General features: G+C 43.5%; 1 protein-coding gene across 1 annotated transcript; it reads left to right on the plus strand.

Annotated features, from left to right (window-relative positions):
- ZNF589 (zinc finger protein 589) lies at positions 1 to 26,409 on the plus strand. The gene is given in 7 exon segments (XM_024751435.1): positions 1 to 38; positions 290 to 438; positions 10,183 to 10,238; positions 19,684 to 19,810; positions 25,788 to 25,819; positions 25,821 to 26,217; positions 26,220 to 26,409. Coding segments are annotated over 7 exon segments (900 nt in total). The 3' UTR covers positions 26,321 to 26,409.

A 26,409-nucleotide genomic window follows, 5' to 3' on the forward strand; every position in this document is an offset into this window, starting at 1 on the left:
ATGGAAACAAGATTACGTTCTGCTTATGGGTACCGGTGGTAAAAACAGAAAACGTCCGGAGGAGAAATCAGCAGGTTAACGCGATAATACAGTCTCTCTCCGACCCGCGGGGGTCGCTTTCTGTCCTGAAACTACGCTTCCCGGCAGGCCACGCGCTGCGCCGTGACGCACTTCCTGCAGATGCACGTCCTTCCCTCTGCACCGCCCGTGGCCAGGGGCGGGCTGTGAGATCGCTTAGCGACTGGACGCCGACGGTGGTACCGTTATCGTTGCCGCTTTGCCTACCCAGGCGCAGATGTGGACCTCGCGGGAGCAATTCCAGCTTGGCAGTGGACGGTGAGTCGGGCGAGCTGGCGAAGTGCCAGGGCGAGAAGAGGGTGACCGCGCCCCCCGTCTCCCCCCGGCTCTCCGACCTCAGGCGCCGGGCTGGCGTGGGCGGTATCCGAGGCTGAGGCTGGTCCTTCAGGAGGTGTGGAGATGGAGGGTGCGGGCTGTGGGCTGTGCAGTTCACCCCTCCTGACTGCTCGCCTTCCTTGTGGGTGGGGCAGGGTTTCCTCCCTTGGTGTCCAGTACCCTATCCTCGTGGTTTGCAGCTACCTCTCCAAATCTCCCCGCCTCGACTTCCGCCGCGGGGGTCCCATTTGCGCTCTCCACTCCGGCAGCCGTTGGCTGCCAGGGACTATTGAACGCTTCAGGTGTGGCTAATGCTTCTGATGAACTGCCTTCTTAATTTTACTTCCAGTTAATTAATATCTATCTGAATAATGAATAAGTCTAAAACATTTTTCCATCAGACACAAGGTTATTGTTTTGCTGAGACTATACTTCCCTTTAATCCTTGAAAATTTAACGTCTTTTTGAAATGTACTGTAAGTGTCAAATACACACCTGATTTCCAAGAGATGGTTGGGGGGATTTCCCTGGTGGTCCAGTGGGTAAGACTCCGCTCCCAATGCAGGGGACCCGGGTTGGATCCCTGGTCGGGGAACTAGAACCCACACGCATGCGGCGCCTAAGAAGTCTGCATGCCGCGACTAAAGATGCCGCAACCAATATCCCGCGTGCTGCAACTAAGACCTGGCGCAGCCTAAATAAGTAAATAAAATAAATATTTTTTAAAAAGAGAGAGATGGTTGGGAAAAAAGTATAAACTATGATAACTTTTTTTTTTTTTTTTTTTTTTTTTTTTGCGGTACGCAGGCCTCTCACTGCTGTGGCCTCTCCCACTGCGGAGCACAGGCTCCGGACGCGCAGGCTCAGTGGCCATGGCTCACAGGCCCAGCCGCTCCGCGGCACGTGGGATCTTCCCAGACCGGGGCATGAACCCGCGTCCCCTGCATCGGCAGGCAGACTCCCAACCACTGCGCCACCAGGGAAGCCCTATGATAACTTTTTAACACTATGTGTTGAAATGATAATATCTTAGATATGTTGGGTTAAATGTTATTAAAGGTAATTTCACTTTTTATTTTTAAAAAGATTTATTTATTTTTGGCTGTCGTTGGGTCTTCACTGCTGCGCGCCGGGGCTTTCTCTAGTTGCGGAGAGGGGGGTTACTCTTCATTGCAGTGCGCAGGCTTCTCATTGTGGTGGCTTCTCTTGTTGCGGAGCACGGGCTCTAGGCGCACGTGCTCAGTAGCTGTGGCTCACGGACCCTAGAGTGCAGGCTCGGTAGTTGTGGCGCACGGGCTTAGTTGCTCCGCTGCATGTGGGATTTTCCCGATTACCCACTGGACTGCCAGGGAAGTCCAGGAAATTTTAAATTACATGTTTGGTTGGCACTGTAGCTCTCATATTGCTCTTGGATAGCAATGCCCTGTGAGAAGGGATATTTTTGCATCTGGTAGAGCCTTCCTAGCCTCTTGGGGAAGGCTTCCTAGAGGAGCTGATGTGTCTGGAGGGCATTCTTACCCTGTCTTGTCTGAGGGGTCTGTATCTACCACATTGCATGTTTCTGTTGGAGGTTCCTGCAGAATGGCTTTTTCAGCTCCTTTTCCCTAGCCACCATGAGCCTTCCTGGGGTGGGTCATGCTGTAGAGAGAAAAGTAAGGACATGATGGTGATTTGAGAGCATGAGATTGGAGGAGGATGCATCTCACAACCAAATGTCTCCTGAGACTCATGTTTTCTTTTCTGCCAAGGTGAAGAAGATTCTAATGGTTTGGTTTTAGAAGCCATGTTTACACTTTTAATAGATACTGAACTGCCATGTAGATGGTAGTTTGCTCCCATCAATTATTAAAGAGGCACTGTTTCCTCACTGAGTTGCGATGCCATATTTGCCACATACTATGATTAGATTGCCCTTTCTTCCACCCACCCACCCATCCATCTATCCATCCATTCATCCTTCCATCCTTCTTACTCTGCAGTCTGAATTGTAGATATGACCAATCTGTGATTGACCTGTATCATGAGGGAGGGGGGAAAAAACCTTAATTGCTTTTAGGCACTTAGATTTTTGGAGGTCACTTGTTGCCAGAGCATAACCTAGCTTATCAGTCAGATAGTGATCCTTTTCTCCTTGTCAGTCTGAAAAGTCTGGCTTTTTCAGTGTGAATTCTAGATGTCTGGTCACTCTGCATTTTCATTCAGTCATTGGCTCGATAGGCATTTATTGAAGCAGTGATAAATGAAGCTACTCTGAAACCAGAAGCTTAGATACTAGGCTTGGCGCTGCCACTTGGGAGTGATACAGTCTTGTGAGCAAGTGACCTAACCTCCCAGTTCTTGGTTCCCTCTTTTGTGAGATAGAGGTAGCAGCAGTATTTACATCATGGCTTTGTCATGAAGATTAATGAAGCAGTGGACTTAGCACAGTGCCTGGTAAGTGGTACCTGCTTAATCAGTGTTAGCTACTGCTAGTGGTAGTTCTGGAAGGAGAAGAGCTGTGTAGGATAAGTTATGCTGAAGTAATAAATGACCTCAAATCTCAATGGCAGTCTAACAACAGCAGTTTAACTGGAATCCTATCTAACCCTTAGTGGGTTAGCTTTGGCTCTACTTTGTGTCCTTTCGATCCATGATCACGGGTGAAAGGGCAGACCCTATGTGGGCAAGGAGCACTGTGACAGAGGGAGAAGAGCAAGAGAGATGAAACCACATAGTGGCTCTTAAAGTCGCTGTTTAGAAGAGAGACATGTCATTTGCACTCACATTTCACTGGTGAGGCAAGTCACTTGTATGTGCCTGATGTCAGTGGGTGGGGAAGTGTAACTCTTGCAGAGAAGGAAAGCAAATACTTGGGAATAGCACAATCCAGTCTGAGGAATTTACCCTAATTGCTAGGATTACAAAAATGTCTGAAGAATTGTATTAAGCACTGTCAGGGACAGGTAGTTGGAGGAGTCCTGGAGAAAATAGGGTAAGTCGGAAAAAGGCTGTAAGAACATGAAGTTATATCTGGGGGCTTTCTTCTTTCTGTTCCAGCTTTTATAGATTGGTGAGAACAAATTGGCATAGTCTCAGGGTCAGAGTTTCCCTTCAACTTCCTCTCTCTTAAAAAGTCATATTGAAGAGCTTCCCTGGCGGTCCAGTGGTTAAGACTCTGCTTCCACTACAGGGGTCATGGGTTTGATCCCTGGTCGGGGAACGAAGATCCTGCATGCCACGTGATGCAGCCAAAATAAATAAATAAATAGTCATATTGAAAAGAGTTCAATGTATGCATCCCCTTCTTTCTATTCTGTTTCATTACTCTATTGCTGCACTACTGCTAAAGCGCTTTACTACGGCGTGATAGTGTGTTGTCAGATTTTAGAAGACAAGTCTTCTTAGTCTTTATTTTCATAATTTTCTTGACTATTCTTATATATTTTCTTTAAAGGAATTTTAGAATTATCTTGTCTAGAGCCATAAAAAATCTCTGTTGTGATTCCGGCTGGTGTTGCATTGAGTTTATTTAATTTGGAAGGAATTGATTGGCTTGCAGTATAATTCACCTTGTCCAGAAGCATGGTATGACTCTTCATCTACCTGCATATCCTATTATGATCTCCTGAATAAACTCACATTCTAGAAGGGAGATAGATGGAGAAACATAAATGTAAACATGTAGTGTGGTGTGATTGAGAAGAGACCCAGGTTGGACATAAGAGGGAGTTACACCTCTGCCTGTGACATTGGAGGATGAGTCAAGGCTTACTGGAGCAGGAGAACCTGAGTGGTCACAAAGGGACAGTAGTCAGCAGTGGACTGAGACTCTAGTCAAGGAGTCTGCAGCACTTCAGGTTCGGTAACAGCAGTTCCCTAACACTGCTTGCCTTTCTCTGGGCCATGTTGCTGGAGGTCTTTGACTCAGGTTTGTGGTGAGACAGATAATGCAAACTTCTGATGGGGTCATATGCCTTACAGATACTGAAATGGAAGATAGACAGCTTCCCAGAAGACACTGTAGGGCCTGCGGTTCTACCTAACTGATGGGACTTGGTTCAAAACTCAGTATTGGGCTTCCCTGGTGGCGCAGTGGTTGAGAGTCCGCCTGCCGATGCAGGGGACACGGGTTCGTGCCCCGGTCTGGGAGGATCCCACGTGCCACGGAGCGGCTACGCCCGTGAGCCATGGCCACTGAGCCTGCGCGTCTGGAGCCTGTGCTCCGCAACGGGAGAGGCCACAGCGGTGAGAGGCCTGCGTACCGCAAAAAAAAACAAAAAACATAAAACAACTCAGTATTGTAGAAACTCCTTAGAGCACAGGGAATTGACTACAGCTGGAACCTAGACCAGCGGAGCCAGAAGCTGGGCATTGCATGCCCTGCACAGGGTCTGAGAATAGAAGCCCAGGTACTGTTCCGTCATGGCCATGGTATTACCTGCCGCTTCCATGAAGAGTTGGAGACGTGGGAGTAGTGGGGGTTGTTGAAGTCTCTGCCTTAAAAGAAATAGTATGCTAATCATGGGGCTTATCCAAAGTGGCTGAGCAATTTGGTGCTAGCAGCAACCTGATAATCTAGACCTTGGGCTGCTAGCTGAAGACCTGATCTCTTCCCCTCCCCTCTCCTCCTCTCCTTTTCCTTAAAGATGGCTGACAAAGGCCAAAGTGTGATGGGAAGAAGGGAGGGAGGCTGTGCCAAGTGGTCCTGAGTGAGGTAACTGGCGGGAGCCGCAGTGCTCAGGTGGCTTTGTAGCTGGACACTGCTGATGGAGGGGAGCCTCTGGCTGCTGTGTGGCTCCAGTAGGGGCCTTTCCCTCTCTGGCACTCACACCAAGGCAGGTATGGATATTGTGGGGCTGAGGGTCTCAAGTTTTGGGGGACTTTGGGGATCCCCCATTAAGGTATGTTATTCCCATTTGTGATTTTCCAGGGGGGCAGGGGGTGGTGCTTGTGGAAGCAGAGCTGGAGGAGGTGGCTCCCCCTCTCTGATCAGGCCCGTGATACTTCTTTGTAGCCAAAGCAGCAGCCTGTGGGCTACATAGCTACAGCCTGTGTGGTGGATGCTCAGAGCTTCCCTTGATAGACTAACAGGTGAGTCAGTGAGCTGTGTCCAGCAGGTGGTACAAGGGTTAAGAGAATGTGTGGAAAGATTTAACAGTGTAGGATTGAGGCTGCTATATTTAGAAGGCCTGCTTGCAAGGTTGGCCCTTTGCTGGCATCTGGGAACTTGGCACTTGACCTATTCCCTAACTAACAGGTATAGTTCACTGTACTTTGACACCTGCCTTCCTTCTGGGAGTCTGGAATTTTTATAGCTTCTCAGCAGAGGGTGCCTACATGACTTAACCCCAATAAAAACCTTGGGCACCTGAGGCTTTAGTGGCCTCCCCTGAGTAGAAACACTGCACATACGTTACTGAATTTTTCACTGTTGGAAACTCACTTTGTCCCCTTATGGGAGGGAGAGAGCATGAGGAAGCATGTGCATGGATTTCTCCAGACTCTGCCTGTGTCATTTTCCCTTGCTGATCCTATTGCGTATCTTTTTGCTGTTATAAGCCCTAACTGTGACTACAACTGTGTTGAATCCTTAGAGTCCTTCTAGTGAGTGAATGGGGGGGGTGATCTTGGGGACCCCTGATACAGGAGGGATCCAAGTAAATGTAATTTTGGTATCAGTGCCAGAGAAGTTTGGAAGCCAAGGCATTGAATGCCTAGCACCTGGCTGGGAAGCTATGCTTGAGCCAAGTTCTCAGCAGGGCCAAACTGTACTCTTTCGAAGTGGCCAGAGTTGAACCCCTGGACTTAAGGAGTCAGTGAAAAGAGACACTACACAGTTCAGCAGAGGGGAGAATACCAGTGGGAAGAAAAGAGTTCCACATCACCCATAGGGCCTATAGCAACCGGTACTTCATTGCCAAAGATGCTCCCTTGCCCTAGTCCTAGAGACCACTGGCACCCCAGAGACCAGTGGCGGCTGCAGATCAAGTTCATGACTGTCTAAGAGGGAGGTGTCTAGACCTCTTAAGTTATAGGCAGGAGCGGATGGGCACTGAGGTATTGAAGGGGAAGATGGGATTGGCTCTGACACTCCAGTGATGCCAAAACTCTTTTGTGGAACCAGGATTCCATCTGAAAGCCTAGCTGTCAAACCTGAAATGGTGACTGTGTCTCCAACTGGGAGAGGCATAGTTCCTCCCCAGTGCCCCGCTCAAGTCTGGCAGATATGAGTCCTGTGGATGTCTTTCCTGTCAGTATTCAACTACCAAGTCCTTGAGGCAATGGGCAGTATCTAGGGCAGGCCTGGTATGGTAGTCCCCTGCTAGCCCCTACCATACCCCAGACCTAATGGAAGATGTGGCACCCCAAAGAAGCAATTCCCTGTGCCCAGGATATCCCATAGGAGAGCTTAGAGACCCTGAAGGAAGTTGCAGAGGACAGAGACTTAAGGGCAGTGAGGGATCAGGACAGGTCTTCATCTGGGAAAATGCAAGGGTTTTCCCTGGTGGCTTGTCATGGTGGTGTTCTGGAAGGCTGCCTTCAAGCACCAGGTCATTTCTGGCCTGAGATGGGTCCAGTGTTTTGGTGATGGTGAGTTCTCTGAGGTGTCTCTGAGCAAGCAGGTGGCCCTGAGACTGCTCAGCCAGTACTTTAACCTGGCCACCTGCAGGAACCTGGTTGCTTATAGGAAGGCCATGTACCAGGCCTTGGAAAAAACCAGGGTATGAATTGGCAGGCCCTTCTCAGCAGTCCTGAAGAGCTGGAGATCAACCAGAGTCCATGTTGGAATGGGCCCATAGGGGCTTCAAGCTAATTGGCCTCCAAACCAACAACTGACTAGCTGGTAAACTGAAGGTGGGTTGTGCAGGCAGTGAAACATGGAATCAAAAAAAAGGAAAACAGGACCTGAAGATGCACAGCTGTCATTTCTGACAACTGCCTGCCATCTGAATGCCAAAAGTCAAATTGCTTCAATAATGGCAAAGACCTCAGGGGAGAAGACCAGAGTCCAAAGCAAATAACTTTGGATATAACAAACAAGTGCAGTCTAGAATAGGGCTTGGCAAACTTTTTATGTAAAGGGCCAGATGGTAAATATTTTAGGCCTTGTGGGCTTCATGGTTTCTGTAGCAACTACTCAACTCTGCTGTTGTATAAAAGCAGCCAAATAGGTAAATGAATGGACATTGCTATGTTCCAATAAAACTTTATTTGTGGACCTTGAAATGTGAATTACATATGATTTTCATGTGCCATGTGATAATATTCTGTTTTTTACTTTTTCAACTGTTTAAAAATATAAACACTTTTCTTAGCTCACGAATGGTATAAAAACAGGCAGTAGACCAGATTTGTTCTGTGCATAGTTTGCCAACCCCTGGTCCAGCACTTAGCTCTTTGTCCTGTGGTAGGGGGCTTCTCTGTCTCCTTCTGTCCACTCTTTGAGGATGGGCTCTACCTCTGCCCAATGTGTCAGGTCCAGTTCAATTGAAGGACAGTAAAATTGAAGAAAGTAGAGACAGTAACCACCAAGTTGAACTTTAAAAGGAGAATGATTTTCCCTGTTGTAACGAATGGCAAAGATATTTTGTAGTACACTGAGCTAGAAAGGATCTTTGACTTCCTTGAATGCTGTGCAGAGTGTCCAACATGGACAGAGGCACCTGCTGGTGAAGTCCTGGACTGTGCCTGTCATCCAACACCTCTTGCCGCTCAGTGGTCTCATGATGGGGAGAGAGGATGACACCTAAGAGTCAGTTGAGGGATCCTCAACTGTGTGAGGCTCAACTTAGTTGTGTGAGGCTACTCTGTGTACCTCAGTTTTCCCACCGGCTTAGTGGGATCAGAGCCACCCTGTCTCTGGCAGGGGGAGGCTCTGAGCAGACTGAGGAGCCACCTCCTTGTGTGCTGCTCAGATCTAGCCACTGGGAGTGGTCAAATGTGGTACTCATTTTTTTCTTCTAAAACTTTAGAACTTGCAATAGTAAGATTACTGGATTTTTTTTTTCCTCTTTTGCATTTATCTTCAGGAACCTCGTTGCTTATAGGAAGGCCATGTCAGAAAAACAGTAGCTAAATCACTCAAACCACAGTGCTAACTATGGTTGTGACTTGACAAATTGCCCAAGATCCTTATCAAACAACACTATAATTTTATTTTTAATTTTAAACTGCTTCATTTTTCACAGGGATGTGCAGTTCTGGATGAATGTGTAGATTTGGGACATTTTACGGGACAGAATGATGGTTTTCTAAGACATGTAGGAGGCTGTATTGTGTAAATGTCTTTCTTGAATCATCTGACACATTCTCCTCAGCTTAGTACAGAAGCCAGGGTTGCTCTTGGGGTCCATTTAGAGTGTTTCCCCAGATGGTGATTATTTCAACAGAGCTGACGTCATCATCACTTTGAGGACCTTTTTTTTTCCCCCAATACCGAGGACAAGGCCACCCTTGGCTAAATCCCTCCAACTAACCACACTGTAACCCTCTGAGGAGCCCAAGCAGGAGTGGGTCAAATTATAAGCTTCCATATGTCTTGTAGACAGGTATGCCTTATCAGTATCTCCCTCTTTCTCACTGATGTGAGGGGTGTCAAGGAGGAAGCTTAGGGCTACTGCTAAGACCCTCCTTTAGTGATGCCTTCCGCAGGGATCAGAAACATGTTCTTTTTATTTCCTCTCATTGAAGAGATGGCAGGGAAAGCTTAAGCTTCCACCCAAGATGGTTTCGTGTGTGTGTGTGGTGGTGGTGGTTTTTTTTTTTCTTTTTTATTTGAGTATAGTTGGTTTACAATGTTGTGTTAGTTTTAGGCATCCAAGATGTTAAAGCCTTGCCTTTTAAAATTCCATGGTAATTTGTTTTTTTTTTAATAAATAAATAAATTTATTTATTTATTTTGGCTGCGTTGGGTCTTTGTTGCTGTCTGCAGGCTTTCTCTAGTTGCGGCGAGTGGGGGCTACTCTTCAGCGAGCAGGGGCTACTCTTCATAGTGGTGCACGGGCTTCTCATTGAAGTGGCTTTGCTTGCTGCAGAGCACAGGCTCTAGGCATGTGGGCTTCAGTAGTTGTGGCACGCAGACTCAGTAGTTGTGGCACACAGGGTCAGTAGTTGTGGCTCGCGGGCTCTAGAGCACAGGCTCAGTAGTTGTGGCGCACAGGCTTAGTTGCTCCATGGCATGTGGGATCTTCCCAGACCAGAGCTTGAACCCGTGTCCCCTGCATTGGCAGGTGGATTCTTAACCACTGTGCCACCAAGGTAATTTGTTTTTAAGGGGAGTAAGGCAAGCTGTATTTTAGAAATGCTGTTGTAGTGGTCTTTAATACCTTCTACTCTTTACTAGTGCTCTTGTATATAAAGTAAGGAAAAACGTTGAAATTTTTAAAATTCATTTTTCTTAAATCACATTTATATTTCTGTGTTTAAAATTTTCATAAACATTTTTTCTGGGGGGCGGGTAACTGGAGCCATGTAACAAGTATGGGGAAAAAAACTATGCCTTGTCGGAACAGTTTTGCTGATTTTTAGGGTGGAAAGATGATGGGTACTTAGAATTTACCTTATTATATTTAATTAAGATCAGTATTTCTTTAAAAACATAAGTGAACAGGGAAGGGGTGTAGACCGTAGAGGTTAACTCAGGCGTTAAGGTGAGAGGTGAGAGGAGCTGAGGTCCTGGATGGGATAAGGAGGGGCTGAGACTTCTGATTCAGGTGAGAAGGCACAAGTGGCCACAGCTGAGACTCAGAAGGGTTCTCAGGAATAAACCTGATAGGCCTGGGTTCTCAAGGCTGCTGTTTCTTCCCCCAGTTCTGTCTTTTAAGGACTCTGCCAGACTTGGTAAAGAGGAGAAGCCTAGATATCTGGTGAGTTGGGGCCACCTTTCTCTTCTCTGAAATGCTAGCTTATTTCTCAGAGATTCAGCTCATCTCTCTTTCTTGGGGAGGGAGGCAGAGATGAACACTGAGGTGGCCATCAACGTTCATCAGATCAGCATTCACGCCTGTGTTTGCCGTTGTGCTAGGCACTTTAAAATGATTTCTGCATTTAGTTTTTTTTTAACTTTTTGAGCTTATAGAAAATCATAACTAAATTTAATATGAAGAATTTAGGGCATTCTAAAACATAAGGGTAACTTTTTTGTTTTGTTTTGTTTTAGTTTTTTTTTTTTTGGTGGTACGCGGGCCTCTCATTGTTGTGGCCTCTCCCGTTGCGGAGCACAGGCTCCGGATGCGCAGGCTCACCGGCCACGGCTCATGGGCCCAGCCGCTCCGCAGCATGTGGGATCTTCCTGGACCGGGGCACGAACCCGTGTCCCCTGCGTCGGCAGGCAGACTCTCAACCACTGCGCCACCAGGGAAGCCCAAAGGGTAACTTTTAATAAAAACGTGGGGTTATTAAAGTCCTAAAATGCACTATTAAAGTTCCCTTCATCAGAGTTCACACAAATAATTATATTACCTTAATAGTATCTCATAGTCTAGTCTTATACACTGGACTTCTTTTTAACTATTACTGAAATTTTCAAGCATATCTAAAAGTAGAAGAAAAGAGTTAATGAACCCTCATGTATCCATCAACTTACTTCAGTAACTATCAACTCATGGCCAGTTTTATTTTTATTTATTTATTTATTTATTTATTTTGTGGTACGCGGGCCTCCCACCGCTGCGGCCTCTCCCGTTGCGGAGCACAGGCTCCGGACGCGCAGGCTCAGCGGCCATGGCTCACGGGCCTAGCCGCTCCGCGGCATGCAGGATCCTCCCAGACCGGGACACAAACCCGCGTCCCCTGTGTGGGCAGGCAGACCCTCAACCACTGTGCCACCAGGGAAGCCCTCATGGCCAGTTTTGTTTCATCTCCAACCTTACTGGATTATTTTAAAGCAAATTTAAGACATGGTACTGTTTCATCCGTAATTTCAGTCCTGTGTTTATCCTTAAAACAACTTTATGAGGTAAAGAGAGTCCCCCTTTGGGAGACGTCTGGTTCAGAGGGATTTCGTGACTTTCTTATAATCACACATGAACACCTAAATTGAACTCAGATTGCTCTGACTCTCAAAGCCATGAGTTTTCTGTGAGGCCTTCTTGACTTTTTTTCGTCCTAGAAAACTATTCAATAATAAAAGAACATGGAGAATTCACCTTCTTGTTCTGATGCTTCATCCCACCCTTGCTCCCCTGATCCCATCTTATTTTCTACACCAAAAGTGTAATTTACTAATTCTTGGGTACAGGACTGTGTAAAATTCTGTGAACTAGCCAAACAGAATGTAAGTACACTGTCCTTATTCTCAAAGAGCCAGTAGTCTTTGGGAAATAATGCATAGAAATAGGAAATAATGACACCTGGTAATTATGATGAAGACAGTTAAAACAAAATAGTTCAGGGAAAGACATGACTAAGTGTTAGCCTGTAGCTGTTAAAACAATGCACAGCCGCAAAGAATGGCCTTAGGTTTGGGATTGACAATCAAATTAATGGTACACAATGCATTTTAACTCTGCATTAAGTCTAGGTAGCTTCGTGAAAGGATACAGGACAGAAAACATAGCAGCTACATCATTGGTATTTTCCTCAGGGAATTTTGCATTAGCGATGGTCAGTTTCCAGGCCCCAGGACCACAGATACCAACCTTGATTGTCAGAGATGAGAGTGACTTGGGAGCAAATCACTTTCTAACAGGGAAGTAACTGCCTTATTTCTACTGCCTCCCCAACACTTTATTGAGATTGCTTTGTGTAATCTAGGTCCTTTGCATTTTCATTTAAATATTAGAATCAGCTTATCAGTTTCTACAGTGAGATTTATTATTATTATTATTTTTTGCAGTACACGGGCCTCTCACTGTTGTGGCCTCTCCTGCTGCTGAGCACAGGCTCTGGACGCGCAGGCCCAGCGGCCATGGCTCACAGGCCCAGCCGCTTCGCAGCATGTGGGATCCTCCCAGACCGGGGCACGAACCCGCGTCCCCTGCACTGGCAGGCAGATTCCCAACCACTGCGCCACCGGGGAAGCCCCCAGTGAGATTATTTTTTAATATAAATTTATTTATTTATTTTTGGCTGCGTTGGGTCTTGGTTGCTGTGCGCGGGCTTTCTCTAGTTGCGACGAGTAGGGGCTACTCTTTGTTGCGGTGTGCAGGCTTCTCATTGCGGTGTCTTCCCTTGTTGCAGAGCACGGGCTCTAGGCACGCGGGCTTCAGTAGTTGTGGCACGTGGGCTCAGTAGTTGTGGCACATGGGCTTAGTTGCTCCACGGCATGTGGGATCTTCCCAGACCAGGGCTCGAACCCATGTGCCCTGCATTGGCAGGCGGATTCTTAACCACTGTGCCACCAGGGAAGCCCTACAATGAGATTTTGATTAGAATGGCTTTGAATTTTTACATCAGTATGGGGGAGAACTAACATCTTAACATTATTGAGTCTTCTGGTCCATCAACACAGTATATCTTCACTTATACAGATCTTTATCTTAGGAATCTTAACAGTTTTTGATGTACATGTCCAGCACATATTTTGTTAAATTTATCTCTCAGTATTTCATGTTTTGTTTTGATGTTAGTGTATTGGAATGACACTATTTTTTAAGGTTTTTTTAAAATAAAAATTTAATTTTAAAATAGTTTCAGATTTACAGAAAAATTGCAAGGATAGTATATAAAAAGAATTCCCATATATCCCACATCTAGTTTTCTCTGTTATTAACATCTTACATTAGTATGGTATTCTTGTCACAATTAATAAACCAATTTTTATGTTATTATTAACTAAGTCCATACTTTATTCAGATTTCCTTAGTTTTTACCTAATGTCCTCTTTCTGTTCCAATATCCCATTCAGGCTATTGTACTACATTGGTTGTCATGTCTCCAAGGAGGTGTTTAGGTCAGGTATTTTATAGATTGTCCCTTAATTGGGATTTGTCCAATTTTTTTTTTTTTTTTACATTTGGGACATCTATTATTACAAAAATAAACATCCAGCGTTCCTGTAACCAGAGAAAGTGGGTACAAATCCTCATTATTTTAGGCGTCACTTTGAGTAAGAGATACTGTTTTAGTATTCTTCAGCTGTCATACCTGAATATCACAGATTGGGTGACTTAAACAACAGACATTTATTTTCTCATAGTTTTGGAGGCTGGAAGTCCAAGATTAAGGTGCCAGCAGGGTTGGTTTCTAGTGAGAACTTTCTTCCTGGCTTGCAGATGGCTGCCTTCTCACTGTGTGTCCTCACATGGCCTTTCCTCTGTTCACATGCACATTCCTGGCGTCTCTTCCTCTGTTTATAAGGACACCATAACTTTATGATGTAATTTAACTTTAACTATCTCCCGAAAGGCCGTGTCTTCAAATGGAGTCACATTGAGGGTTAGACTTCAACCTATGAATTTTGGGGGGATGCAGTTCAGTCCATAACATTCCATCCTCGTCCCCCCCATTCACATCCTTCTAGCATGCAAAATACATTTACCCCAATCCAACAGCCCCAAAAGTTTTAACCCATTCCAGCATACTCCAAGTCCAAATTCTCATCTATTTATCATTGAAATCAGGTATGGGTGAGACTTGATGTTTTTTCTGATTAGACTGAGATACAGTTTTCTGGGAGGAACACCACAGAGGTGAAATACTTTTCTTATCACATCACGCCAATGATAGATAGTATCAGCATTCCTTACCACTGTTAATGTTAACCTTGATCATTTGGCAGAAGGAGGGTTGTCAGGTTTCTACACTGTAAAGTTACTACCCTGCCTTCCCCATAACTTATACTCTGGAAAGAAGTCACTATGCAGAGCCCACTTGAAGTGTGGGTACAGTCAACCTCTTGGAGGGTCGAGTAACTACATAAATTGTTTGGAATTGTTCTGCATGGGAAATTTGTCTATTCTCCTCCATTTATTTATTTATTTGATTTATTCATTTATTTATATCAGTATGAGTCGTGGTTATGTATTTTATACTTTGGGTTATAACCCAGTATCACTTTATTTTGTTGCTCATATTGTTTCAGGAGCTCTTTAGTTGGTTCTTGTGTCCCTTTGACGTACTCCCATTATTGTGGTTTTTTGCCTTTTTTAAGTACTTCCTTACTTTCTGGCTCTACAGTATGCTCCAGGCTCATTTTGTTTATGTCCTGCTCCAGTCCTCAGATCAGCCGTTGCTCCTTTCATTGGAGAATGATATTAGAAACCAAGATCTGTATGCTAGGTGTGCCCTTTGCTACTGGAGTGTCATTGCTTCCAGGCCCTCTCGGCTGACAGAGAAAAGAAATGTGATTGTGTATACTAATCTCTGTATATACTCGTTTATAAATATTTCTTTATGTAATTATATTAAGCTAAAGATGAGTTTGTTCTGATGCCTCCAGCTCAAATCCATTACCACATGGATCATTCTAGCCTCCTCACCTTGCTTATTTATAACCTCCCACCAACAGTGAGAAACCTGACTTCCACTATTCACCATCCACTCACTTAATTTTTCAATTCCAGTTTATAAGTATAGTGACTTCAGAATTGTTTACCTGTGCCCCTGTGGAAAACAGCTTTATCAATTAGCATATAGTACTTACTTATATATAGTTCCTTTTGTCTACAGATGCCACTCATTTCCGAAGTAAGCTACTTAGATTAGCTCCTTTTTTCTCCACCACCTTTAGGGAGGTTATTTCATATATTTGTAATACATTTTTTTCACATTCTTCATTCCATCCTGGGATCCCCTGACCTCCTAAATGAATTTTTTAAATTTACACACATTAAGGTTTATACTTTGTGCTGTAAGGTTCTGAGGTTTTGGTAAGTGCATAGTGCCACATATCCACCATTACAGTATTATGCAGAATAGTTTCACCCCTCTAAAAAAAATCCTTGCTTCACCAGCCAAACCCTCCTGTTTTTTTTTTTCCTTTGGCTGCACCACACAGCATGTGGGATCTTAGTTCCTTGACCAGAGATCGAACCCGTGCCTCCTGCAGTGGAAGCGCAGAGTCTTAACCGCTGGACCGCCAGGTAAGTCCCTGATTTTGTTTCTTTAGCCTGTTTTTAAGGTGAGTTACATTGATTGCTTTTCAAGTGTTGAACCAGCTTTGCAAACCTATAATAAGTCCACCCTGGTTGTGGTGTATAGTTCTTCTTATACATTTTTGGGTTTGATTTGCTTGTATTTTGTTGGGGGTTTTTGTGTCTGTATTCATGAGATATACTGATCTGTGGTTTTCCTTTCTAATGTCTTTGTCTGGTTTGGGGTATTCTAATGTCTTTTCTGGTATTAGGGTAATGCTGGCCTCATAGATGAGTTAGGAAGGGCTCCCCCTGCTTCTGTTTTCTGGAAGAGGTGTGGAAGTCTTTTGTGGTACAAAAGTTTTAATTTTGATGAAGTCCAGTTTATTTATTTTTTCTTTATGGATCATGGTTTTGGTGTCATGACTAAGAACTCTGCCTAGCCCTAGGTCTTGAAGGTGTTCTCTTATATTTTCTTCTAAAAGTTTTATAGTTTTACATTTAAATCTAATACCCATTTTGAATAATTTTTTGAATAAAGTATGAGACTTTAGGTTGATGTTAATTTTTTTACCCATGGATGTCCAGTTGTTCCAGCACAATTTGTTGAAAAGATTCTTCTTCCTCTATTGAATTGCTTTTGCACCTTCATAAAAAATCAATTTGATGTACTCATGTTGGCTTCTTTCTGGGTTCTCAGTACTCTTTCATTGATTTGTGTCTATTCTTCCACCAATATTATGCTGTTTTGGTTATTGTAGTGACCAAATAGTAAGTAATAATTTTAATATCAGGTATAGTGACTCTCTCACTTTGTTCTTCTGCTTCCTTTGCCTTATCATATAAACTGTAGAATAAGCTTGTCTGTATCTACAAAAAATCTTGAGATTTTGATAGGAATTGTTTTAAATCTATAGATGATTTTGGGGAGAATTGACATCTTCACTGTGTCAAGTCTCGCAAACCATGAACATGGTGTGTCTCTCCATTTAGTTAGATCTTTGCTTTCTTTCATCACCATAAAGACTGTACAAATTTTGTTAGATTTATGTTTTAGCTATCTCATTTTTTTGAAGTGATTGCAAATGGCATTATGTTTTTAATTTGTTTCCATGTGGTCATTGCTAGTATATAGGAATGTGATTGACTTTCGTGTGGTCATCTTGTATCTTGTGGCCCTCATGGACTCATTTATTAATTCTGTGATCTATTTTGTAGATTATTTTGGATTTTCTACATAGACAACCATGTTATCTGCAAATAGGGACAGTTCTGTTTCTTCCTTACCAAATGTCTATGCTCTTATTTCCTTTTCTTGCCTTATTGCCTTGGCTGGAGTGTTTGATTACTTTTTGAAAACCAAAAATTATTTATCTTTAAAGTCAGTTCTCACTTAAATATAAAACATTATATTGCTTAATTATAATAAATAGTAATAACAAATACTTACTTCATATCAGGCATTGATCTAAGCACTTATTAATTCATTTAATCCAACAACCCTGAAAGTAGATGTCATTATCAAACCCATTTTATAGATGTAGAAACTAAGACAGAGAGGTTATGTAAGTTACCCAAGGTTACATATTTTATAAAGTAATGGAGCTGGGATTTGGATTTGTGGCATTTGGTTCTGCAGGTTGGGTTCTTAACACATCCATTGTGCAAAAATTCTGGCTTTCCTTCTAGCTGAGCCAGTCTTATGCTTAAGTGAGGGAAGTAGAGGGGGAAGAGAAAGCAAGAAAGAAATGGAGAAGTTGCTGGAACATGAAAGACACAAGGTGTGAGCAAGAGAAAGTGTGAGACCTGATGTAAGAAGAATAGGGGAAAGATTATTAAGAATATGAGGACCAGAATATGCCAGAAGAAGCTGGTCATGGAAAGCTTGAGAGGGCCCCCACGCCATTCCCCCCATAGGTCTTGGCTGCCTAATTGTGGGTCCCAGCTTGTTGTCTAGACATATGTCTTCCCTCCTACACTATACAAAGCCTGACTGCCTGGGCTGTCAGGGTGTGTATTTGACATCCCTCCCCAAACCCACACACCCAGTGATTTCTGTATTTATACCTAGTTTCCCACTCTCAATTCAGCATCATTATTATTCTTTACTCCTTTTGCCACTTCTGTGTATTGGATTTTAAATCTATTTTAGAATCTAGCTCTGAAGCAAGACTGCCTAGAAGCTCTGGCTTGTAACCTTGTGGCTCAGTCCACCACCTCAGCCCCCCAACTGTGGTCTTTGATGTGACAGAAGCTTAATTAGTTTAGTTGTAGAACTGGAGTATACATCACCAACTCCTAGGGTGTGAAAAACCACTTAGAAGGTGGGCTAGATAGAAGACGGAAATAGACCTGAGAATAGGAGGAAGCAAGTCAGAAAATAGGCATTAAGGGTGATCAAAGATAGCTGAGAATGATGTACACATGTCTCTCAATTCCACAGACTGAAGGAGCTTGGTAGTTAAAAATCTAGGGCAAGGCAGTAGTGACACAGACAACCCAGAGGTTGCAGCAGATGGTAATGGATTAAATAATGCTTGAATTCAATAAAAGTAAGTAATTTGGTGACTACCATGAGACTTGAGGGCAACACCACTTTTTAGGCATAACTAAAGAGAGAAAATGTCTCTGAATATACCTATTCTAATAAGAAGAGACCTGATGAGAAAGCATGTGGTATGGTTCTAGTATGCAGAAAGTTGAAGCAAGGTTTCTGAGACTTGGAAGAAATAAAGAGGTGAGAGAAAACTGGTGCATGACGGAAGAAAAAGCAGCTTGCAGTGAAGAGAATAAGGGCTCTGGAACCGTGAAGGACTGTTTTCCAGTCCTGTTGTTTTCTTGTCATTTGGGGAAGTTCTCTGGGCCTCAGTGTTCTTTCTCTGAAATAAAGACTGTAATATCATTCTTACAGTGATGATCTAGCGATGTAGTTTCATAAAATGTAAATATGTTCCTTAAAAAATTTTTCCATAGATTAAGGTTAAACTTCATTTAACTGGAAATGCCATTCTCAGGAACCGCTACTTGCCATCCTCCCTACCAACCATTTTATATATTCAAATATTGCCCTACACATTGAGTGAGAGGTTGGAGGGCTTTACAAAAGGCAATGTCAAAATATATACAGTGATAGGGATCTTATAAATCGCTTTTCTCAAGCAGAGAAATCTGTGTGTAAGTGTGCGTGTGTGTGTGCGTGTGTGTATGTGTAAGGTAATAAGGTAATAAGAGAGGCCTCGCTGCGTTGTGTCTTCGTTGCTGCCCGTGGGCTTTCTCTAGCTGCAGTGAGTGGGGGCTACTCTTTGTTGCGGTGCGTGGGCTTCTCTTGTTGCGGAGCATGGGCTCTAGGCGCGAGGGCTTCAGTAGTTGCAGCATGCGGGCTTGGTAGTTGTGGCTCACCGGCTCTAGAGCACAGGCTCAGTCGTTGTGGTGCAAGGGCTTAGTTGCTCCACGGCATGTGGTATCTTTGCGGACCAGGGCTCAAACCCATATCCCCTGCATTGGCAGGTGGATTCTTAACCACTGCACCACCAGGGAAGTCCCATAGTAGGTCTTGACCAGGCTGATTCACTACAGTGCCCCACCTTGCCTCCTTGCCTGCGCTCCCCATCTCACCCAGACTCCACGCATAGAGGCACCTCTCAGAACCCACAAACATGACTGGTTCAGGCAGCAACTGTCTACTCCTGATGAATGCTCTTAGGCGTAAGCCTTCAGAGCGGCCGATAATTTGGCAATTAACCAGCAGGTTGAAGGAATACAGTTTGATAAAGCTTGGCGTGCCTCAGCATTATCTCCTTTTGTTCAGAGAAATATATTTTAATCAGTGTTAACAAATACTCATTCTAGACCTGGCATGAGGCACTCACATTTTTCTCTATAGTCCGAGTTGCCTCTTATTTTTTCTCTAATCTTCATCATTTCTTAATGCCCAGTATAAGCCCTGCCTCTGTGCTGCCTTTCCTTACTTCTATAGCTTGTCTTCTACCCTCCATTCGAATTTCATCCATTATAAGTTGTCACATTCATACTCCTGAACTCTGCTTTAATGTTTTCTCATTGATTCAAAAATAATTTTCCCAATTAAAATGTAAGTGTTTTAGGGCAAGGAGTGTGTCTTATAGATTAGTCCTGCTTTCTGCATGTTATAACACCAAACCAAGTGTGGAGTAATGCCCAAGCCTGCAAACCCTCAGATCCCTTACTTATGTAGCGAGATTCTTCAGGATAGCCAGTTCCATTCTCCATGTGAAAATTGATGGTGACTTGATGAGTATGAATTTGTTGGTTGATTTAGGGACCAGTGAAATTCGAGGATGTGGTTGTGATTTTCACTGAGGCAGAGTGGAAGAGACTGAGCCTTGAGCAGAGGAACCTATACAAAGAAGTGATGCTGGAGAATTTCAGGAATCTAGTCCTGTTGGGTGAGGATATGTTCTCTTCCTTAATTTTTCCATTCATATATTTATTGACCATATAGCCAGCCAATGTTCTAAGCTCTTAGAACACATCTCTGAATAAAACAATAAAGCATTTTTTTGGTCATTCTAGTATAGTGACATATACAATAAATTGCATATATAAGTAAATTATGTATGTTAGAGGATAAAATATGCATAATATATACAAATACAAGTAGAGCAGAATAAGGGGGATCCAGGGTGCCAGGGTGTAGAGGCAGGGGTGGGTGATCAGGGTAGGCCTCTGTGAGGAGATGGGTGTGAGTAAAGGCTTGAAGGAGGTAAGGAAGTTAGATATGTGGATGTAGTGGGAGACTCTTCTGTGCCGGGGAACAACCAGTGCTGAGACCCCGAGATAGGAAAGGAAGCAGGCCGGCGTGATCAGAGCACAGAGAGCAAGGAGGAGAGGAAGGTAATAAGAGAGGCCTCCCTGTGTCCTAGAAGTTAAAAAAGCTTATAGTGTAATTAAATCTGTCCGTTTTGTGTTTTATAGGTTATTTGATATTGTAATCATATTTTTCTTCATTTATTTAAAACCTGAAACAGATTATTTGTCTAGGATGGTAAATACAAAATTATTCTGGATATTCCTGCATTCTTAAGAGTCCTGTTTTCAGACTTGCACATAAATTTCTGTCAGAAGCTTTTTCAAGAATTTTCTGTATTTGGCATAGCTATGAATTAATTAGTTCTGATTCATTTTTGTCTGCTTGGATCTGTTATGAACTGTTTTCCTCGGTTTGAATTGGCCCCATTTCACTCCATTTGGCTTCTGACCTAGTTTCTCCATCTGTCTCAGTGAAGAGTCAACCATTTAAATTTACTTTCAGCTGGCCAAACTAATTTGGTCTTGTTTTTAACCTTGTTTCGTCTGGTGGTCTTCTTCTCTGTCTCTGTGCTCATGCATTTCATTGATTCTGAGAACTATATTAAAATTATCTGGAAGTAAATTAATCTTTACATGGAAACTTTGGATCCTGTTGGGTCCATTTCATACTTCAAACTGTTTTGCTGCACTTGATTCATCCTTCCTTTTCTCTATATATTTTTCTTTTATTGATGAATTACTTAAAACAAATCCCAAATAATGTGACATACCACTCCTAAATATATCACAATGTAACTAATAAATAAGGACTTTTTTCTTTAATATGTAACCACATTATCAGTAGGGCTTCAGTATCATCTGACACTTGGTCTGTGTTCAAATTTACCTGATCATCTCAAAAAAGTCTTTTTGAGAATTTGAATCAGGATCCAGACAAGATCCACACATTCCATTTTTTAAAAATGTTTCTTAAATCTGTATCAGTTCTTCCTCCCTCTTCTGGTTTTTCTCTCAAGGCCGTGGATCTGTTTGTAATGCTCTGAATCTAGAATATAAATCTGTTTTAGATAATATTCTAAAGTAGTTTTTACATAGTAGATTGTAAATCAAGGGAGAATAGTTTTGAACTTTATCAAGAAGTGTTCACCAGGGACTTCCCTGGTGGCGCAGTGGTTAAGAATCCGCCTGCCAATGCAGGGGACACAGGTTCAATCCCTGGTCTGGGAAGATCCCACATGCTGCGGAGCAACTAAGCCCGTGTGCCACAACTACTAAGCCTGCGCTCTAGAGCCTACAAGCCACAACTACTGAGCCTGCATGCCACAACTACTGGTGCCCACATGCCTAGAGCCCGCTCACCACAAGTAGAGAAAGCCCACGTGGAGCAGTGAAGACCCAACGCAGCCATAAAGAGATAGATAGATATCTAGATAGATAGATAAAATGCCATTTCCAGAAAAAAAAAACAGAAGTGTTCATCAGCATGAAGAACATGGGAATTCCCTGGTGGTCCATTGGTTAGGGCTCGGCGCTTTTACTGCCGTGGCCCGTGTTCAATCCCTGGTCAGGGAACTAAGATCCTGCAAGCTGCGCAGCACGACTGGAAAAAAAAAAAATGAAAACATCACATGACCAATGGCATTGCTGGTTGTAGTGTTTGAGTTACCACCCATACAGCACACCTATGTCTGTCACCAATATAGTATACACATGTTATCAGTAAGGCACATCCGTGTCTGTCTGCATTTGTAACTGTCATGTCCACAGTGATCTGCCTGTAGCTGTAAGCATCTCATTGCTTCATTATGTCTCCTAATGTAGTCCTGTGAAATTCATATTGAAATACATAATTTTTTATTGTAAATTACTTGCTTTTATTTCTCTTTTATATTTTGGTTAGGGCATTACATTCTTTTTTTAAAATTCTGTGTATGGGGACATTTTATTAAATATGAATCTCATTGCAAGACAGTAAATGAGATGTTACAAGACATAGACTATGAAAAGGAGCCTTTGATTCTGACAGTATTGAGAACGTGTCTGTCTTCTGCCTAACCTTTTAAGTTCTTTCTTAATTAACTCTGTTCCTATCACTTATTCATGCAAAAGTAGTTATTAACTATTATATGTTAGGTCCAGTTCTGGGTTCTTGGAATATACCAGTAGTATATCTGGGAGAAGGGTGTTCCAGACATCGGAACCAGCCAGTGCAAGGCATCAGGAGGGAGTTCAGTGTGACTCAGATTGGAGGGAATGAAGGATGGAGTATAGATGGAGTCAGAAAGCCGATAGGTCGTGAAAGAATGTGGAACCCAGTGGGCCACTCTCAGGGCTTGGTTTTTACTCTGAACATTACAGGGTTTTTTGGGTTTTTTTAAAATAAGGTAAAGAGTTCTATTTATTAGGAATGTAGAATAAAGAAGGAAGAGATTGGAATGGGCTTTAGTCACCTGCTCCCATCCCATTCTTCTGTTCCTGATCCCAAGGCAGAACTCTCATGGCTCTAGGGAATACTTCCTTTGGATGGATGAGGGTCCTGGCAAGATTGGTCTCAGTAGATCCTCTGGAGCAGCATGGCTTTGAAATGCCCACGGTCACGAGACCCCTCCACAAGACCACCAGAGACAAGAGTCAAAGCCAAACGGCAAGGGTCATTTATTGCAGGTTCGAACCTGGACCTCCGCGCACTCGTTGCCGGTGACGCTAAGAGGTCCCGATGGAGTTTAGTACAGCTCTTTTATAGACAGGTACAAACGAGCTCGCGACCTTCAGGGGTGGGGAGTACTGATTGGCTAACTTTTAAACAAAGACACTAGTCACTGATTGGTTAACTTTTAAACAAAGACACTAGTCACCGTCTGATTGGTTGGATGGTTGCAAAAGGGGTTCAGCAAGCATAGTTACAGAAGCGAGAGCGGCTGGTTAAGTTTCGGTTTCCTGAGGCTTTGTTTTTCAATTAGGAATACTTAAGATGGGGCCATAGTTACAAACAGTACAAACAGGAAGATCGATGCAATCCTAGTAGCGCTACGGCCTAATGGCAGGGCATCAATTCAGTCCTATTTCTACCAAAGTAGAACATAGCCCTTCAGCTTAGCCACCCCTCATTCTGTCCTGAGAGTAGTAAGATTGGTCTCAGTAGATCCTCTGGAGCAGCATGGCTTAGCCACCCCTCATTCTGTCCTGAGAGTAGTCAGTGCAGTTGGACTGGGTGTCTGGGAATCTCCTGATCCGGAGATCTGGATGGCTTTGTAGCCCTAGACTGTGGTCAAAGCCCAGAATACCTCCTGTCCCCAGATTTAGTCTATAGGCCAAATTTGGTTAGTTTTTCCCCAAACAGATTGTTCTATGTCAGGGGGTTTAATTCTCACTGGCTTCTTTTCTCCAGAGACCTAGTCAAAGCAGCAGGAGTCTCATTATTTGCTTCGAAGCTTTTTTTTTTTTTTTCCCTTAAGGACAGATTTAGTAGAAAATAATCCTTTGTATGCTGATTAGTTCAGAGTTATCTGTGGTTTGTATAGTATTTAAGAGCACATCCCAAACCCTGTTTTGTTTCTTCTTTCTTTGTGACTGTGAACAAGTTACTTAACCCTGCTCAACTATTCTTTGCTGCCTCTGCATTGGAGACACTAGACTGAGTGACTCCTACATCAATCTACTCTTTCTTCTCATAGGAAAAGTCACAAAGTACGTTCCCATGTAGGTCCTAGGATTGTTCTCTCTTGTTGGAAATAAACGGTTGTAGCTGTGTGTGTCAGTGTAACTGGTTATGGCTTAGGAGATAATTTTAGTGTAAGTGCAGATACAAAGTTGAAGATGCCTCTGATGCTTACTTGGAAGATTATTTATTGGAATAATATATAGAATAATAGGTTCTGCTGTGGGTTTTTGGGGGGTTTTTTTTGATTCAAGTAAAAGATGTAAAATGTAAAAACTGACTACAGTACATAATCTGAATCTAATCATAGGAAAATGTCAGCAACGTTCTATACATATTCTAGAACATGAGGAATGTTCCCTAAAAAAAGAACTCTATTCTTCAAAAATGCCAGTCTCACGAAAGAGACACTAAAGGAAACTAAAGAAACATGAAAACTAATTGTAATATCTGATAGTAGACTAAATCCTGTACTGTAGGGAAAATGCTATAAAGGACATTATTGGATCAATTGACAAAATTGGAATATATATGATAGTTAAAGTATTATGTAAATGTTAAATTTACCAGAGTTCAAGCGGAAGTTTTCACGGGGCAACTGAGAAGGACACAGTTAAGATGGAGTTTCCAGCCCAGTGAGTCTGAGGGCCAGACCGTGACCCCATAAAGCATGATCTCCTGTCCAGACTGTGGCAGGTGTTGAAGCAACTTTCACATTCTGCCCCTACTGTGGAAAACCTTTACCTACAGAGGAGCACGAGGGGTCCCAGACCTTTGTCAAGCCGTCTGTGTCATCCTCCCAAGCTTGGACTCCTCCCCTGAAATCTACATTCATATATATCAGACTGCCTGCTTGACATCTATTGGATGTCCCATAAGTGTCTCCACATGCCCAGAACTAAGCTCCTGATATGACTGCCACCCCCCCACCTGCCCCTTCCATAGACTATCCCGTCGAGGTAACAGCAGTTCAGCTTACTCAGTTTCTCAGACCATGAAGTCATCCTCAAGTCCTCTTTCTCTCCCACCCCATGACTGCAGCCCTCCAGCAGATCTCATCATCTCTCCCTTTAAAAGTGAATGCCGAGGGCTTCATGAGCCCATGTGCCACAACTACTGAAGCCTGTGCGCCTAGAGCCTGTGCTCCACAACAAGAGAAGCCACTGCAATGAGAAGCCTGTGCACCACAATGAAGAGTAGCCCTCACTTGCCTCAACTAGAGAAAGCCCACATGCAGCAATGAAGACCCAACACAGCCAAAAATAAATAAATAAATTTATTTTAAAAAAAATTTACCAGAGTTGATAACTGTATTGTGGTTATGAAAGTGAATATCCCGGGCTTCCCTGGTGGCGCAGTGGTTGAGAGTCCGCCTGCCGATGCAGGGGATACGGGTTCCTGCCCTGATCCGGGAAGATCCCGCATGCCGCGGAGCATCTGGGCCCGTGAGCCATGGCCGTTGAGCCTGCGCGTCCAGAGCCTGTGCTCCGCAACGGGAGAGGCCACAACAGTGAGAGGCCCACGTACCGCAAAAAAAAAAAAAAAAGTGAATATCCCTACTTTTATGAGACACACACTGAAGTATTTAGGGGTAAAGGGCATTGATGTATGCAGTTTACTCTCAAATGATTCAAATAAAAAAAATATATATACATATATGTATACACACATATACATACATAACATACAAATGTTAGCAGTAGGTAATTAGGGTAAAGGGTATACAGCTGTTCTTTGTATTGTCCTTATTCTTGCACCTTTTCTGTACATTTGAAATTATTTCCAAATAAAAAGTCAAAAGAAGTTGAATGGAAATATAGGTCTGGTGAAGCATGTCTTGGAGAGACAGACATTAACGGCTGTGAATGATTAATGGGCCAGATCTTACTATGAGACAAGGAAGAAAAGCCCAGCGAGCCCTTCCTCTGACTACTTTGACTGAAAACTTTCTTCAGCAGATTCAAAGCCAGAAGTCCATCCCTGGCCCCTTTGCCTTCTGCCCTCTGGCCTTTGACGGTCAGCAATTTCTCAGCCACCATGAGCTCTGCAGTCATCTTATTCCATATTCATGTGCAGGAAATCAACTCCAACCAGGGGATCCTTGCCCAAATGACCACCAGCAGCGGCAGCAACAACATTCTGATAAAAGCCACTGGGGGGCCAAAGCAGAAGATCAAGGAATGGGATCTACACCTTTGTTTTGGAGTACAAATGAGAAGGGGACTTAAGTGGTTTTCTCTAGCGCACCCCAGGGACCACCAGTAAGCTCTCAGGGAGGCAACAAAGTGTTGAAGGTACAGCTCAGTCCAGCCCAGAGGGTAAGCTCTGGGGAAGCAGACAACATTCCTGAGAGGGTAGAACTCTCAGGATTTGGAGCAGTCAGGTTTAGAGGTGTGGACTAGGTTTTAGCCAGAAGTCAAACCTCTCCAGACACAGGCTGTCACGAGTGGAGATATCTCCTGTGCAGAAAGTGTGGGTGAAGCTTTAGCAGGAAGTTACATCTCAACAGACATCAGAGGACACACAGGGGAAAAGCCTTATATATGTGGGGAGTTGTGGGCAAGGCTTTATAGATGT

Source organism: Neophocaena asiaeorientalis, unplaced genomic scaffold (assembly GCF_003031525.2).
Source record: "Neophocaena asiaeorientalis asiaeorientalis breed wild unplaced genomic scaffold, Neophocaena_asiaeorientalis_V1.1 scaffold221, whole genome shotgun sequence".
NCBI lineage: Eukaryota > Metazoa > Chordata > Mammalia > Artiodactyla > Phocoenidae > Neophocaena > Neophocaena asiaeorientalis.